The sequence below is a fragment of the Apteryx mantelli genome, chromosome 18, assembly GCF_036417845.1.
Source record: "Apteryx mantelli isolate bAptMan1 chromosome 18, bAptMan1.hap1, whole genome shotgun sequence".
Lineage (NCBI taxonomy): Eukaryota > Metazoa > Chordata > Aves > Apterygiformes > Apterygidae > Apteryx > Apteryx mantelli.
Window position 1 is genome coordinate 18,741,764 of NC_089995.1, and position 15,896 is coordinate 18,757,659.

Genomic DNA, 15,896 nt, shown 5'->3' on the forward strand with positions numbered 1-15,896 from the left:
GGGCATCTCCCCCGGGGCGCCCTGAGCCCTCCCGGTCCCCAGGGCCGGGGCCACCCGCAGCTCTCGGCCGCGTCATCGTGTCCCCTGGGCAGGGTGCGGAGCCCCCGTCCTGCGCCCGCAGTCGGCGCTTGGCCTGATCCCTGCACGCGGGCGGCCCCGAGCCCGTGGCCAGGCTGCTCCCCCTGCACCCCGGGCTCTGCGGCTCGGCCCCGGCAGGATGGGAAGGGACGGGATGGGACGGGCTGAGCTGCAGCGCGCAGCGAGCACCCGGGGCTGGAAACGCCGAGCACCGGGGTAGCAGGGTGGGGGGAACCCGGGAGCCCGGGCGCCTGGGCCAGGGCTTGGGGGCCGCTGCGGCCGGTGATGAGCGCAGCTTGCGAGCCGGCGCGATGGCCAAGCAAGCCTGTGCCATCGCCCCATCCCCCCCTCCACCGCGGCCCCCGGCGGGGTCCGGCTCCAGGGCCCGGGATGTCGGGTCGGCAGCGGGGTGGGCGCCGAGCCGCGGCACGCGGTGGCAGGGCAGGGGGGGCCGGGGCCAGGGCCGGGGTGCGCGGGCGGTCGGGGGCCGGGTGCTGGCCGGCGGCGCTGGCCCGCGTGGCGTGCGGCTGCGAGCGGGGAGAGGAAGCAGCCGCGAGCAGCCCCAGCCCGCGTCTGCCGGCGAGGAGGGGCAGGAAGCTGGAATAAATCCCAGGAAGGGCCGCTCGGCTCCAGCTGGTCTGGGCTGGAGCGGATGGAGCCAGGGGACGGGAAGGCGGGAGGAGGGAGGGGAGCGCGCAGGGGCTTTCTCAGGCCGCAGCCCCGCTCCAGCTGCGCGGCGGGAGCTGCCGGCCCCGGCTCACATCTGCGGCGCCGCTCGCCCGCCGACCCCGCGGCGCCCGTGCCGCTGCCGGCGCTTCCCCAGCATCCCGCTGCGCCCGGCCAGGGCGGCAGGACGAGCCTGACCCCGGGAAGGGCAGGGGCACACGGGGCGCAGGGGTCCCGGGGCGCCCGTGGTGTCCCAGCCCAGTGGTGCACGGTGCGGGGGCGGCACGGCGCAGCCGGGGCTCCCTGCCCGCTCCGAGCCCCCGCAAGCGCCCGGACGCCGGGGCCCGGCCCCGCATGGTCCCGCTGGCTGGGGAGCGCAGCCCGCGGGGCTTTGATGCGCGCGGCTGCCGGGCAACCTCCCCGCCGCGCAAAGCAGCTGTGACGCGCCGGGCCGGCGGCTTAGCCCCGCGCGAGCGCCATATGGCCGGGGCTGGTGTTACTGCGCCGCGCGCCCCGTTCCCAGAATTGACATGGAAATGAAGCTATCCGTCTTGCTGGCCGACACGGCCCGGGTGGCGCGAGGTGCCGGGTCCGGCCGCCGTTCCCGCGGCCAGCGCGCCCGCCCCGGCCCCGCCACCTCCCCTTGGGTCTTCCCGGCACCCGGCACGATGGAGAGGAAGGTCCCTTCGCCGCGGCCACCCCGGAGCCCCCCGGCCCGGCCGCCCTCGCCCGCCGGCCGCTCTCCCGCAGCGCCCAGGCGATGCAGCTGGGCGCTGGTGCGGCCGTGGCACCGGGTGCTGCCGGGAGCAGAACGGGGTTGGAGCAGCCCCGGGCGCCCCGCGAGGGCTCGGTGCCACCCCGGGGCCGGGCGCGGCGGCAGCCACAAGCGGGTCCGGCCAGAGCCGCGCGCCGGGGCGGCCGCCAGCCCGGGGGCCGGGCTTGACCTTTGGGCCCCGGGGCCCCGAGCTTTGACATCTGGCTAATTCGCGCCGAGCGGCCGGCGGGGGATCTGAGGCGGCCGGAGGGCGGCGAGCGGGGCCGGCGGCGGTGCATTGTTGGCGGCGCAGCTGCGGGCGGCGGCGCTGAAAGGCATTCCTGCGCACAATGTCCCCGCGCGCCTCCGTGCGCGGGGGCCGCCGGCGCCGCCGCCAGATGGGGGCTAATTAGCGCCTTTGATAGCCTCGGTGGGAACCGGGCAGGCACCAGGCTCTCCGCGGCGCCCTGAATGGAGGGGGCGACCCCAGCGCCGTGCCCACCCTGGGAACCGCCGGCGCCGGCACGGGGGGCCGAGGGAGGCAGGGAGCGAGAGATGAAGGGATGCAGGGACAGAGGGATGCAGGGACAGATGGATGCAGGGATGCAGGGATGGAAGGAAGGGGGCATGGAGGGCAGGAGAGAGGAAGGGATGGAGGGAGAGTGGGATGGAAGGACAGAGGGATGGAGGGATGCAGGAGCAGAGGGATGGAGGGATGTGGCTCCCCCTCCCAGACGGGCTGACACAGGCAGAACCCAGAGACCGCAGGGTTTATGCAACCCAGGGGTTACGCACCCCGCGCTGGGACCCTGCGCACCCTGCGCCGGCACCCGCCCTCGCAGCACGCTCCCTGGCCAGGCAGGGCACGAGGCGACCAGGCTGCCAGGGCCAGCGGGGCCACCCCTGCAGTCCTCCGCTGTGGTGGTGGCGAGCGTGGCCCCGTCACCTGGGTGAGCCAAGGGGCCGGGCCGGGCAGGGCTGGAGCTGCGCTGTCTGGGCGCCCCGGCCCCGCGCTGGCTTTGTTCGCTGCAGAGGCCATCGCTGCTTCCTGCTGCCACCAACAAAGCCGCGGCGCAGCTGGCCCCGCGGCACGGCCCCACGGCCCCACGCGGGCACGGGGGAGGGGAGCCGCTCCCACGCTCCTGGCACACGCGTGTGCATGGACATGCGTGCATGCGCCTGCATCCGTGTGCATCTGCGTGTGTGTGTGTGCATGTGCATGCATCCACGGGTTTGTGCACTTGTGTATGTGCGTGAATCTGTGCACGTGTGCGTGCATACATTTGGGGGGGTGATGCATCTGTGTGCACGTGCATGTGCAACGCCTCTGTGTGCACATCTGTGTGTGGGTAGTAAGCAAAAGGGCTGCAACTTTGCCTGGAGATTTTTTGTTTGCTGCTGCACTGTTTCATGCCGTTTGGGGGTGGAGAGGGGCTGGGGGGGGGGGGGGATTCTGCTTTTGAAAAGGCTGAAAAGGCTGAAAAGGCCGAAAAGGCTGTGCCAGGCGGCCTGGGCTCCCTGCACGGGGCATTTGCACAGCCCCCAGGGGCCGAGAGCCTTGTGAGCCCCCGTGACATGTGGGAGCCCCTGCAGCGAGCACGAAGCCTGCTGGGACACAGCTGGACATGGCACCCCAGCGCGAGGCCGGGCCGTGGGGGTCATGGGGGTGGTGGGGGGACAGGGACCCCGCGGTGCTGCCGCCTGATGCTCAGCCCGCGAGTCGCGGCTCCCCGGCGCCGGCCTCGGCTGCGATCCAGGGAACTGTCACCTCCCGCCGCGGCGCCATCATTCTTGTCTAGCCAAGACGCTGGATGAACCTCCCTACAGGTGCGAGGATAAGGTAACGATCATTAATGCTAATTAACGCTTGGATCGGAAGCCCTTTAGGGCAGGGACTGGTTTTCTGTTACGTCTTTGCACTGTGCCTTGCACGAAGGCTGCAGCCGCGCAGCCGCTGCCTCCTCACCCAGCCCGGCCTCCCGCCGTCCCCGTCCCTGCACCGCCTGCCCCGCGAGCTGCTGGGGCACGCGGGGGCACCACGGCTCAGCCCGGCCCTCGCGGCCCCACGCCACCATCAGCTGCCCCCCCCCCCCCCCCCGTGTTTGGCCCTGGCGCCTCGCTCGCCCGGTGTCCCATGGTGGCAGAGCTGCGCCCCGGCGCTGGCGGGGACCCAGGGCCGCCAGGGCGGCTCTTGCGCGCTGGGGCAAGGAGGCACCGGGAGCCGGGAGGGCAGCGCTGCCCTGCGCCTGCAGCCTGCACCGAGCACGGCATGGCCATGGGCATGGGCATGGCATGACCACGGGCAGGGCACCGCCGTGCAGGGGGGGCAGCAGGTTTCCCTCCCTGGCTTTTTGCAGCCGCTGCACAAACTTGGGCCGGGGCAGCGGGGGCGTCTGCCCGGCAGCCCGGGCCCGCTGGCACCCCGTCGGGCGCCCGGGCCCCTGCACGGCCCCGCGGGCAGCGAGCCCCGGGCCGCCTGCGCCTGAACCAGGGGCCGGGAAGGCGCCCGCCGGGGCCGGCAGCGCTCCGGGGCGCCCCCCCCCCGCTCCCCCCCCCGCCGCGCCGCGCCCCGCCCCCGTCGCCATGGGCACCGCCCGCGAGGCGCCGCGCTGACAGCGCGCGGGGTTTTATGAATGGGTGACGTCACGGCCCTGGCGTCTAACGGTCTGAGGCGCCGGGGAGGCGGGGGGGCCGCAAGGGGCGAGCTGGGCTGCGGGCCCGGGGGGGATGCAGGGGGCTGGGAGGGATGCAGGGGGCCCGGGGGGGGTTGCGGGGGGCTGGGGGCGGGCAGGGCCATGGGGGTGCACGGGCCGTAGGGTGCAGGGGATTGGGCTTGCAGGGGACCCTGAGGCTGGGGAGAGCCATGGGGTGCAGGGACCTGGGGGTGCAGGAGTGTGGGGGCCTGGGGGGTGCAGGGGCCGTAGGGTGCAGGAGGTCGGGGGTGCAGGGGATGCCGGGGCTGGGGAGAGCCATGGGGTGCAGCCACCTGGGGGTGCAGGAGGCAGGGATACAGGGACCTAGGGGATGCAGCATGTCGGGGTGCAGGGTGTCGAGGGTGCAGGACCTGTGGGTGCAGGGGCTGGGGGTGCAGGGGACTGGGGCTGCAGGGGGCCACGGGATATGGGGATCTGGGGGATGCAGCAGGTCAGGGGTGCAGGACCCGTGGGTGCAGAGGTCCGGGTGTTGGGGAGAGCCATGGGCTGCAGGGATCCGGGAGTGCATGGACCTGGAGGATGCAGGGGGCCGTGGGTGCAGGGAGCTGGGGGGGGTGCAAGGGGCCGGGGGCTGCAGTGGGCCTGGGGGACTGGAGGGGGCGAGCTGGGCTGCGGACCGGGGGATGCCAGACCCGGGGGGTCCAGGGGGTCCAGGGGGGCTGGAGGGGTCCAGGAGCTGGAGGGGAGCTCAGGGGGTTGCTGGGCCCCGGCGGCGGCCGGAGTGGGGTCTCGGCGGCCCCCGGGCGCTCACAGCCGGGCGTTTGGAGGCGCCTTTGCCCGCGGCGGCTCCGCTGCCGGGGCCGAGCTCCGGGAGCGCAGAGTTAACGAGGGCCCGGGGCCCGGGGCCGGCTCCGTGCAGGTCACGGCCCGTGGCGGGGAAGGTGTCCGCGCAGGCGGTGCGCCCCGGTGCTCCGTGACCCCGGTCCCCCCCCCCCCCCGAGCCGCGGCCCGAGCCCCCCCCCGCCGCGGCCCGCTCCTCCCCGGGGGAGGGACACTGCCTCTTTAACACCGTCCCCTTCGAGGCGCATGAATGGGGCGGGCGGGGCAGGCCCCGCCCCCGAGGCGTCGCCATTGGCTGCGCCGCGGCCCCACGGCCCCGCCCCCGGCCGCGGCGCTCTATAACTGGCGCGGCGCGGCGCGGCGAGAGCGCAGCGTTCTGCTCCGCCGCCCGCAGGGTCCCGTCGCCGCCGGTCACTGTCTGTCGCTCCATGAAGGTCGCCAGCGCCGCCCCCTCGCCGCTGCCCGCGGGCGCCGGCGGCGCGCTGAAGGCGGTGCGGCCCGGGGAGGCCGCGCGGTGCGGGCCGGGCCCGGGGGTGGCGGCGGCGGCCGCGGCCCCGGGGGCGGTGGAGCAAGCGGCCGCCGCCGCCGCGCTGCTCTACGACATGAAGGGCTGCTACTCGCGGCTGCGGGCGCTGGTGCCCACGCTGCCGCGGCACCGGCGCGTCTCCAAGGTGGAGATCCTGCAGCACGTTATCGACTACATCTGGGACCTGCAGCTGGCGCTGCAGCGGGGGCCCCCCTGCGCCGCCGCCCCCGGTGGGGACCCCCCCGAGGTGAGTGCGGCCCCGGTCCGGTCCCTCCTTGCCCCGGGTCCGGTCCCCTTCCCGCTCCCCCGGGTACTCGGACTGCCCCGGTCCGGTCGCCTTCACGCTCCTCTCGCTCCAGGTGAACCAGCCGGGCGCCCCAGCGCCGCCCCCGTCCTCCCCGCCGGGTTGCACCGGTGCAGTCCCCTTGCTGTGGGTGCCCCCTTCCACCTACCCCAGCTCAGCAGCCCCCAGCCGGGTCCGCCCTCCCTTGCCCCCCCCCCCGTGCTCCCCCTTTCCATCCCCATCTCCCCTGGGGCTCCCCAAGCCCGCACTGACCGGCCCCCTGTCGCCCTTCCCGCAGGCTCCGTGCATGCCCGCTGCGGACCGGATCCTGTGCCGCTGAGACCCGCTCCGGACCTGCGAGGACTCGCCCGGCGCCGCGGCCGGGCCCGGCACGGAGGGGGCAGCAGCCCCCGCCCCATGGTGGGGCAGCCGGGGCGGCCCCCGCCCGCGACGGCCCCGCGGCACGTATCCTTCTCAGATTGCTGAGAGCATTCCCTGTATTGTATATTACAATGATGCTGGAGAATATTGTTCTACAATAGTTGGAGTTTTGTTATTAAACAAGCCCTGGTTACGACGCACGCTTCTCCTTTCCAGCCGCCTGCGCTCGGAGCACAAACCCCGCGGGAGCCCGTCGCCGGCAGCGTGGGCTGCGCTGGACGCGCCGTGGGGTGCAGGAGCCCTGGGGCAAGGGGGGGTGTCCGGGAAGGGGCCTGGCCCTGGTGGTGGCCCCCACCTGGATACCAGCCTGTGCCCCCCAGGTCCCCCTGTGTCTGCCCCCCCCCCCCCCCCGGGGAGTGGGGAGAGTGGGGGGCTCTGGGGTTTCTCCTCTTGGCCCCATGGGCAGCCCTATGCGGTGTGGTGGGATGGGGTCAGGTGTGGGGCTTCCCCCCCCCCCCCCACACACACACCGGGGGAGCTCTGGGGCTGGCTCCGCACCCTGGGCATCCCTGTGCAGCCAGGCCCTAGCCCGGGCTGGGTCCCCGTGGGCCGGCGCTGCCCCGCAGCATGTGCCTGGCAGCGCAGACCTGGCCTTGCACAACTTCCCAGCCGGGCCAGCGCGGCGCTTCAGGGACTGGCGCGGAGTCACGCGTGAGTCACTGCATCGGCCGGGAGCCTGGAGGCTCGGGGCTGCAGCGGGGGCTGCTGTGCCGGTTGGCCCCCTGCGCGCTTCCCGGTGAGAGTTCACGCGAGGGCTGGCGTGCCGCTCGCCTTGGGAACATTGGTGCTGCCCCTGCGGTTTCCACTTGCCCTTTTGCAGCCCTGAGGATGGGAGCTGCAGCTGGACGGGCTACGCAGGAGCAGGAACTTGCATCAGCAGCGGGTTGTGCAACCCCACGGCAGCTGCGGGGCGCCTGGGTGACGGTGCTGCCCTGTGACTTGTGTCGTGGGACCGAGCTGCCTCCCCCGGAGTAGATGGGAACAGCCCTCCATCGGGGTCCGGAGGGGTGACTGGGGGTTCCTGCTGTGCCAGCCCCTGGGCGGGAGGCTACTCTGGCAGTGAGGGCCGTGGTGGGAGCCCAGGGCCACATCCAGGCCTTGGTCAAGTGCCGTAGGTGGGTGCATCCCCCTTTTCCCTGTACCCCATTTCTGCCCAGAAAGCCAGGCTGCCTCCATGCTGTGGCAGGGAGATGCCCCAGCCGGGCCTGGTACGGGTGGCCCTGAGCTTGTCCCTGCAGGCATGGAAGGGGTGACACAGCCTTGCTGCAGGTGTGCGTGTTTGCACCTGTGCGTGTGTGTTTGCATGCTCACAAGGGTTCGCATGCGTGGGTGCAAGTGTGTGTGTGTGCGTACGTATTCACAAGTGTCTGTATGTGTGTCAGTCCCCTGGCATGGTGGATCCCCACCATCTGCTTGCGGATGGGGCAGCTGGATGCCAGGTGACTCGGGGAACAGGGACATCCAGCCTGGCCCTCCCTGCCCTGGCGGGGACACAGTGGCAGGGGAGCTGTGGAGGCCGTGGGTCCCACTCTCTGCGGCAGACCCTGTGCCGGGTGGGAGACACTTTGCTGTCCTGGGGGACCCTCCTTGTGCTCCTGTCCCTGCCCAGCCGCCCCGTCCCCAACCTGCCCTGGGCTGGAGCCCTTCCTGTGGGCAGGGGGGGGCTGGCAAGGCCCCCGGTCTCAGCTCCTCTCGATCAAAGTAAAAAGCATCTGAACTAGTAGCACCAAAATGTGCCGTGCTCCTGGCTGCCCCCGGCTCCCTTAGCGAGTTGGTGGCGCCACTGCTGGGGGGGGGGACAAACGGGGCCGGATGTCCCCTTCCCTCCCCAGGGCCTGTGTTAGTCCAGGTCCGGGAGGGGACAGAGCAGGGGGCACGGCTAATCTGGGGCCCTGCTCAGCTGCTGGCTGGGGGGGGGGATGCAGCCTTCCACCCCCTGGGGCCCCACCATTCCCCCCCCCCAGGACTCTCCATCCCCCCAGGACCCTGCCATCCCCCCCCAGGGCTGCCGGTAGCCCCTGCCCCCGTTGGGCCCCGGTTGTCCCCGGGCCCGGCCGGGCCGGGCGGCAGCAGCGCGGCCCCCGGTGCCTGTTCCCGGCCCGCGGGGTCCCTCTCCCGGCGCCCGCTCGCACTGCGCGGCGGTGGGATGGGATTCCTGGCGGTGGGATGGGATCCTGGGGGGGGCGGGATGGGCTCCCAGGGCAGGATGGGCTCCTGGGGCACCAGAGTACTGCGGGGGCTCTGCTGGGGCTGCTGCAGGGACCCCCCGTTTGATGGGGCCGTGCAGGGGCTGAGCCAGCCCGGGCCCCTCCAGCCCCTCTGCCCCCAGCCAGGGCTGCACCAGCACGGCGGCTCTGGGCACCGGCAGCCTCGCCGGGGTGCTGGGCCAGGCCCCGGGGTGCTGGGGCCATGCTCGGGACACTGGGGCCCTTCTCCGTGCCGTGGCAGAGGCCACGTCCCTGCCTTGCTCGCAGGTGGCTTCATTCCCTCCCTGCTCCCGCAGCTCCTCCGCAGCCGGCCGAGGTGGAAGGAGGCAGATGAAGATGCTGGAGGAAGCCTCTGCGCGTGGCGGCACGTGTTCGCCGCCCCACGTCTCTGCTCCAGCCCTGCTGGCACGTGCCAGGATGCCGGATGCGGCCGCGCAGGGATCTGCCAGTGAGCCCCAGGGAGCGCCCAGCCCCGACGGGCATCCGCTGTCCGACAGCTCCTTGGTGCTGCTGCTGCTGCGACAGGGACTTGACTCATCCCGGAAGGGATTAGGGACACGGGAGCTGGGTGACATTCTGGTCCGACCAGCCTGTCCACCACCGGGATGGACGTCGCCGTCGGAGCAGGTCCCTGCTGCCCGCTGCCACCGGTGGCCCCGGGGGACATGGCTGAGGTGGGCACCACGATGGGACCCGCGCGGCCCCCGGCCCGGGGCGCCAGGCTCGCCTGGCACGGTGAGGCTCGGCGGAGGGCTGGGGCACCCAGGGGTGGCCGGAGTGGAGCGGGGTGCGGGCCGGGGTGCTGGGGACAGCTCGGACTCCGTGGGGCTGGGCTGGGGTATGGGGCTGGCCTTGGGGACGCTGCCAGGCGCTGTGGGTGTCACCATGGCTGTGGCTGGCAGTGCCGGGGATGCTGAGTGCTGCTTTCGAGGGCTCCGTGTACTGCTTTCCCTGGGGCTGTGATTTCTCCGGTGAGGACAGATGTGGGCCCTGTCCGCTCCCCGGGGCACTGGGACGGGACCTGGCCCCGGCGGCGGGGTCCTGGGGCCACTGGAGGGGTCCTGGTTCGGGCCAAGTTCGGGATGCCCAATGTCGGATGCAGCTGCCCGCGCTGCCATGAGGGAGGCTTGCGCCACGTCGGCAGCCTGTGCCACGTCGGGGCCGGGCTGTCCCCGCACCGGGCACCTGGTTCCCGCGGTCAGGCTCCCCGTGGCTCCCTCTTCCCGGCCATCCCGCCGCACCCTGTGCTCTGCATCCCTGCCCGGGGCTCGCCCCATGCGGGCGGCTGATGCCCCTGTTTTGGGGGGGGAAGGAGGTGCGAGCCGGGGCCCAGCCCTGCCGCCCCGGCAGCCGGGGCTTTGCGAGGGCGTTGCACAGTTTTGCTCTCGCTCCGACCGATCCAGCCTCCCTGGGGTCCTGTGGCCGCGCAGGCTCCCGGCTGTGCTCCCGCGGCCCCCCCAGGGGAGGTGCGGATGGTCCCGCGCGGGATCCACCGGGGTCATTCCCGAGGGGCTGGATGCGAGCGGCTGAGCCCCGCGGCTGGGCACCAGGCACAGGATCCCGTGGGGCGGCACTGCCTGGGCCACGGCCACGGCACGGGGCGGCCGGAGCGGTGCCGGGACACGCCGGGGCTCGGCCATGGCCCCCGGGGCCGGGTGCGGCGGGAGCACCTGCGCCAGCCGGGCCCGCGCACGTGCCGGCCGCCCGCTCCCCGCCACCCCCCCGGGGCACGAAACCAGAAGAGCGAATCCCGGAGAGCAGCGGCCGGGTGTCGCGGAGGCCGCCGGCCCCGGCTGCACCGCGTGGGACCCCCGCGGCCGCTCCGCTCCCAGGGCCGGGCCGCTCGCAGACGGGAACGACGCGGGACCCGGCTTCCCCTCTGAGTCACGCGTTGGGCAAGGGCGGGCTTTCGCCGCGGCCCCGGCACGTGCGGGAAGCGGCGGCGGAGGGCGCCCGCCGGGACGGCGGCGGGACTGTCCCCGCCGTCCCCCCCAATGTCACCCGCCGCTCCCCAGCCCTGATATAAGTCGCGGCAGGGCGGGCGGCCGGGGTGGCGCGGGAGGGTGCGAGGGCGTCCCGGTCCTCAGACCCCCCCCCCGCACCAGCCCCCAGGTCCCGCAGCGCCGCCGCGATGGCCCGTCTGTCCCTGCTGCTCCTGCTGGCTGCCGGCCTGACGGTGGCCACGTCCAACCCTGGCCTCAAGGGCAGGGTGACCCAGAGGGCCCTGGACTACGGTGGGTCTCGCGCCCCTTCCCGGCCGCGCATCCCCCTGCCCCGCGCCCAGGCGGCTCCCGCGGGCGCCCCGCGGCCCCGGCCGTGCCCTGACGCCGGGCGCTGTGCTCCAGGCCGGCGGTTCGGGCTGGAAACGCTGCGGTCGCTGCTGCAGAAGGAGCACGTGCTCAACCTGACGGGCTCGTACCGCCTGCCGCTGCTGGGGGAGCTCGCCTTCGCCGTGCCCCGGTAGGAGCCCGCACGCCCGCCCCGGCCCCGGTGCCCCCGCGCGCCCGAGCCGGCGGCAGGCTCAGGCTCCCGGTGCCCGCAGGGTGCGCGTCCACGAGCTGCAGATAGACGACTCCGCCATGGACTTCTCCGAGGACGTGGGAGTGAGGCTCACGGTCCGGGATGCCCGAATCCGGCTCAGCGCCGACTGGGCGGCCGAGCTCTGGGCGATGTGAGTCCCCGCGCCGCGGGTCCCCTCCGCGCCGGGCCGGCTCCGCGCGGCGCCCGGGGCTCACGTGCTCTGCCCCGCAGCCGGGACGGCGGCACCGTGGAGGTCCGCGCGGGCGACGTCGCCGTCTCGGCGGTGCTGGGGGTGAGCGTGGGCGCCGGCGGCCGCCCCGCCGTCTGGAGCGCCGGCTGCGACTCCGACATCGGCCGCCTGCAGCTGGAGTTTCGCCGCGGGCAGAGGTAACGGCGCGGCCCCCGCTGCTCCCGCGCTGCCCCTGGGCTCCGGGTGCGCGGGGGCCCGCGGTGCTCCCCGGGGGTGGCCGTGGGCTGCCCGGGGCTGAGGGCGCCGCGCTGTCCCCGCAGCTGGCTCTACAACCTCCTGGCGCCGGTGCTGCAAGGACCCCTGCGCCTGGAGCTCAACAAGCACGTGAGTGCTCGGCCCTGGTGCCACCGGTGTCCCCCCCCCCCCAGGGGCCCGTGTCCCCAGCGCGGGGCTCGCTGACGCCTGCTCTCCGCTTCCAGCTCTGCCCCGAGCTCCATCGTGGCATCCGCAGGCTTGAGGACGTCCTGGAAAACGTGCAAGGTGGGGAGCGCTGGGAGCCGGGGGGCTCCGATGTGCCCGCCTGGGGCCGTGGGGAGCAGGACCGGGCTGGGGGCCACATCCTGCCGTGGGGCGGCCCCGGTGCTGGCGGCACGGCTCACGCTGGCCCCGCGGCCCCGCAGTGTCCGCCCAGCTCGACCCCTTCGCCGCCATCGACTACTCGCTGCTGCAGCGGCCGGAGATCACGGCGGAGCACGGCGACGTCAGCATCAAGGTAGCGCCGTCCCCGCGGGCGCCCCGCGCCGGAGCGCACCGGCGGCAGGGCTGGGCTGGCCCGAGCACCGCGTCCGGCCGCCCACCCGCCCGCGTCCCTGCGCAGGGCGAGTTCTTCGGGGTGGGCTGGCACCGGCAGAGCCCCTTCTCGGCGGCGCCGGTGCTGCTGCCCGCGGCGCGCGAGCCCATGCTGCTCCTCGGCGTCACCGAGTTCGTCGCCAACTCCGCCGCCTTCGTGTACTTCACGGCCGGCGCGCTGCACTGGACCGTCACCGGCGACATGGTACGGCCCCGGGGCCGGGGGGTCCCGGTGTGACCCGTGGCGCTGAGCTGCCCCACGCGGGGCTCCCGGCCGCGCTGCCCCGCACCGGCCCGGCTTCGCCGCCCCAGCAGCCCCCTCCTCTCCGCCTGCCTTGCAGCTCCCGCGGCGCTTCCCGCTCCAGCTGAGGACCAAGAGCCTGGGACTCTTCTCCCCGCAGGTGAGCAGGGGCAGGGAGCCGCCCCCAGCACCGAGCAGGATGGGACGTGGGCAGGATGGGACGCAGGTGGGACAGGACATGGGCCAGTTGGGGACGCAGGGGGGATGCAATGCAGGGGGGGATGGGATGCAGTCAGGATGGGATGTGGGCAGGATGGGATGCAGGCAGGATGGGACACGGGCTGGTTGGGATGCAGGTGGGATGCGATGCAGGGGGGGGGATGCGATGCAGGCAGGATGTGGTGCAGGCCGGTTGGGATGCGGGGGGATGCGATGGTGGGCGGGATGTGGTGCAGGCCGGTTGGGATGCAGGGGGGGATGCGATGCAGGCGGGATGTGGTGCGGGCTGATTGGGATGCGGGGGGGGGGGGATGCAATGGGGGCAGGATGGGATATGGACTGGTTGGGATGCAGGGGGGGATGTGATGCAGGTAGGGTGGGATGTGGGCCGGTCAGGATGCATCCCCAGCCTCCCACATCCAGGCTTGGGTGAGACGGTGAAGGGATGCGCTGGTGGTGGGGCTGGGGTGGGGGGCTGCCCTGGAGCCCGGCTGGTCCCTGCGGAGCCGACGCGGCTCCATCCCAGCCCAGCCTTGGCCCTCGGCAGCTGCAGGAGCTCTACCCGGACCAGCCCATGGAGCTGCGCCTCTCGGCCCGCCGGCAGCCCCTGCTCTCCTGCCACCCCGACGGCCTGCGCCTGGCCCTCTTCGGCTCCGCGGAGGCCTTCGTGGTCCTGCCCAACGCCACCCGCGTCCCCGCTTTTCTGCTGGATATTGTGAGTGTCCAGTGCTGCCGGGGGCAAGGGGATCCGGGGCCAGGCCCCAAAGGGGGCCACCTGCCCTGTGCTCCTCGTGGGGCGATGCTGGGTGGTACAGGGGCGATGCTGGGGGCGATGCTGGGCACTGCTGGGTGATGCTGGGCCAGGCTGGGCGATGCTGGGCGATGCTGGGCTGCAGGCACTGCCCCATCTTTCCAACATCCCTTCTTGCAGGATGCCAACGTGACGGGGAAGCCGATCCTCACCGCGAGCAGGATCGGGGGCTCCATGAGCCTGGTGGGGTGAGTCCCCCGCCTGGGGCCGGGGTGCTGCATCCCCGGGAGCCCCCAGGGAAGCTCCCCCTTCTCCACCTCTGGCATTTCCCCTCCCCGGGGCCCCTCTCACCTGCTCCGACCGCTTCCCACCCCGGCTCCCCTCCATGCCCCGCGCCTGGCTCTGACCCTGCTCTCTCCCTCCAGCCTCAGCGTGGCGCAGGTGGAGTCGCACGTGGGGCCGCTGGAGGTGAGCAGGCCGTGCTGGGGCTGGGGGGCTTGTGCCGGGGCATCCCGGCTCCGACCACCGGTGTGCTGCAGGCTTTGCGCTGGCCTGGCGCGGCACTGCACGCTGGGGGTGTGTGTGCACGCTCAGACGTGTCCGACGGCCGTGGCAGGGGTCTGGCTGCCCCCGTGCCGGCGCCCGCACGTGCCCGGGCTCACGGGGCTCGTCGTGTCCCGCAGGTGAAGAGCCTGGAGAACCTGCTGAACTTCGGGCTGCGGGTGTTCGGGGTGCCCCTGGCGAACCGTGAGTGCTGCCCCCTCCCCGCTGCCCCGCTGCCGCCCCGGCTGCCCTGCTGACATCTCCGCTTCCCCTGCAGGGAAGCTCCGGGCTGGCTTCCCGCTGCCTGCTGTGCGCCGCCTCCGCCTGCTCGACCCCCACGTCACACTGCAGGAGGTGGGTACCGCGTCCCACGGTGTCCCATGTCCTGCATCCCACAGCATGTATCCCATATCCTGCACCCCATGTCCTGCACCCCGTGTCCCATGTCCCGCTCACCCCGCTCTCCGCCTAGGGCTTCGCGCTCGTCACCACGGACCTGCAGTACGAGCCCTGAGACGGCGCTGCGCGTGGGACCGCTGAGCCGGGCTGCCGGCCCTGCCGAGGCGACCCCGAGCCATCCCGCCGTCCCCGTCTCCCCACGGCCAGGGAGGAGCCGGCGGCTTTGCCGGCCCCGGGGCTGGTGCAGCCGCCTGGCCGTGGGCCCGGGCAGCCCCTCAGCTCCCCGTGGGCACCGCGGCAGTGATTAAAATGATGCATTGCTCAGCCCGGTGTGCTGTCCGTGTCCTCGCTGCCCGAGCAGAGACGTCCCCTGGCCCTGCGGTCCGGGCTGGGGCCTGTGCCTGTTCCCGGGTCCCGTTCGGGGCTGGGGGGGGTCCCGGTCCCAGCGGCTGCGCAGGGCCCGATGCTGCGGGGACCTGTCGCCCCGGGGCGGCTGCAGCAGCAGCAGCTGCACGGCTGCTTCCCCCGTCGCCCACGCGAGGGTGCTCGTGTCCGTGGCCTCCCCACCGCCGGGGCCGCCGCCGGCCCCATGCCGCCCTGCTCACCCCGGGCCCGACCCAGCGCCCCGGAGGCGAAGGGGCTGTGCGGAAGCAGAGCTGGTGCCCGGTGCATGGGGCAGCAGCCCAGCGCCCACCTGGGCTTGGCACGTCCCCAAGAGCCTGGCCCCGCACCGGGGCGTCCGGGGCCCCGCGGTGCTGCCTGCGAGCCGGCGGACCTCGCTGCGGCTGCCCGCTGCGGCCCCGGGGAGGACGGGCGTGCCGAACCGAAGGGAGCAGCCTGGGCACGGTGCAGGGCAGGGGCTGGGTGCCAGCCGGCACGGGGGCCGGGATGCCCGAGCGGCCGCTGCCCGGCACACGCATCGCCCTGCAAAATTAAAATGCCCAAGACCACCCCCCCCCCCCCCCCCGCCCTCCCACATCGCAGGGCTGGGCTGCAGGCAACCACGGCCTGGTGCCCCCCCACCATTCCCGGCTCCCCCCGACACCGTGCACGCGGGTTGGAGGCAAGGAAGTGGCGCGGGCCACGAGGGTGCTGGACGTGCACGTGAACCTGACACCAGGTGAGCAGGAGCCGCTGGGCCCCGACCCCTGCCCAGCGCCAGCCCCGCACCATCTCCGGCTCCTGGAAGCCTGTTCTCAGGGTTAACCCCCCCCCCCCCAAGGTGCCCATCCATTCCCCAGGGCAGGGAAGAGCCGCTCCACCGTCAGCAGCTCCTGTTCAACCCCGAAGGGCAGAAACGCCCCAAGCCCCCCGCCGGGCTCCAGCCCCCCCCCCCCCCGCGACCACGCGCTCCCCAAGAACCACAGCACCACCGGCAGCTCCAATGACAGAGTTTATTAGTGGACTCACCTCCACCTGCAAACCGAAGCAGTCGGCGCTTGCCCTATGGGAGCGGTTCCTACACGGGGAGCGCGAGGCCCCTGCTCAGTGCGGGCGGCCGGGCGGGAGGGCGAGGGAAGGGCCCGAGCGGCTGCGCTGCCTCCCCCCCCTCCCCCCCCCCCCATGGCTGCTCCGGCCGCAGAGGAGCGGGGCCCCCGGCACCAGCCCGCCTTGGCCTCCGCAGAGAGCACGGCACCACACATAAATACAGACATACAGATAACAAAAATAGCATTAGAGTATTCACAAATGAATTAAAAACTACTCGGATATTTACAGCAGAGCGCGGGCGGTA

General features: G+C 73.6%; 2 protein-coding genes across 2 annotated transcripts; both read left to right on the plus strand.

Moving 5' to 3' along the window:
* Positions 1 to 5,349: 5,349 nt before the first annotated feature.
* ID1 (inhibitor of DNA binding 1) lies at positions 5,350 to 6,182 on the plus strand. The gene is made up of 2 exons (XM_067307711.1): positions 5,350 to 5,765; positions 6,100 to 6,182. The coding sequence occupies exons 1-2, from the start codon at positions 5,421 to 5,423 to the stop codon at positions 6,139 to 6,141; spliced, it is 387 nt and encodes a 128-aa protein (XP_067163812.1). The 5' UTR covers positions 5,350 to 5,420; the 3' UTR covers positions 6,142 to 6,182.
* A 4,398-nt stretch (positions 6,183 to 10,580) lies between these two features.
* LOC106497384 (bactericidal permeability-increasing protein-like) lies at positions 10,581 to 14,393 on the plus strand. Its single transcript, XM_067307974.1, has 15 exons — positions 10,581 to 10,683; positions 10,795 to 10,909; positions 10,992 to 11,120; positions 11,201 to 11,356; positions 11,480 to 11,543; positions 11,639 to 11,699; positions 11,840 to 11,931; positions 12,037 to 12,213; positions 12,350 to 12,409; positions 13,016 to 13,183; positions 13,400 to 13,467; positions 13,645 to 13,687; positions 13,903 to 13,966; positions 14,040 to 14,116; positions 14,235 to 14,393. Exons 1-15 carry the CDS (start codon positions 10,581 to 10,583, stop codon positions 14,274 to 14,276), a joined length of 1,419 nt encoding a protein of 472 aa, XP_067164075.1. The 3' UTR covers positions 14,277 to 14,393.
* The last annotated feature ends 1,503 nt before the right edge of the window (positions 14,394 to 15,896 follow it).

Excerpts from the sequence above, each read along its gene's own strand:
- ID1 (XM_067307711.1), top strand. The coding sequence starts at position 5,421 with ATGAAGGTCGCCAGCGCCGCCCCCTCGCCGCTGCCCGCGGGCGCCGGC. Across the intron at positions 5,766-6,099 it reads CCGGTGGGGACCCCCCCGAG|GCTCCGTGCATGCCCGCTGC; the intron begins GTGAGTGCGGCC and ends CCCTTCCCGCAG.
- LOC106497384 (XM_067307974.1), top strand. The coding sequence starts at position 10,581 with ATGGCCCGTCTGTCCCTGCTGCTCCTGCTGGCTGCCGGCCTGACGGTG. Across the intron at positions 11,544-11,638 it reads GCCTGGAGCTCAACAAGCAC|CTCTGCCCCGAGCTCCATCG; the intron begins GTGAGTGCTCGG and ends CTCCGCTTCCAG. Across the intron at positions 13,688-13,902 it reads CGCACGTGGGGCCGCTGGAG|GTGAAGAGCCTGGAGAACCT; the intron begins GTGAGCAGGCCG and ends CGTGTCCCGCAG.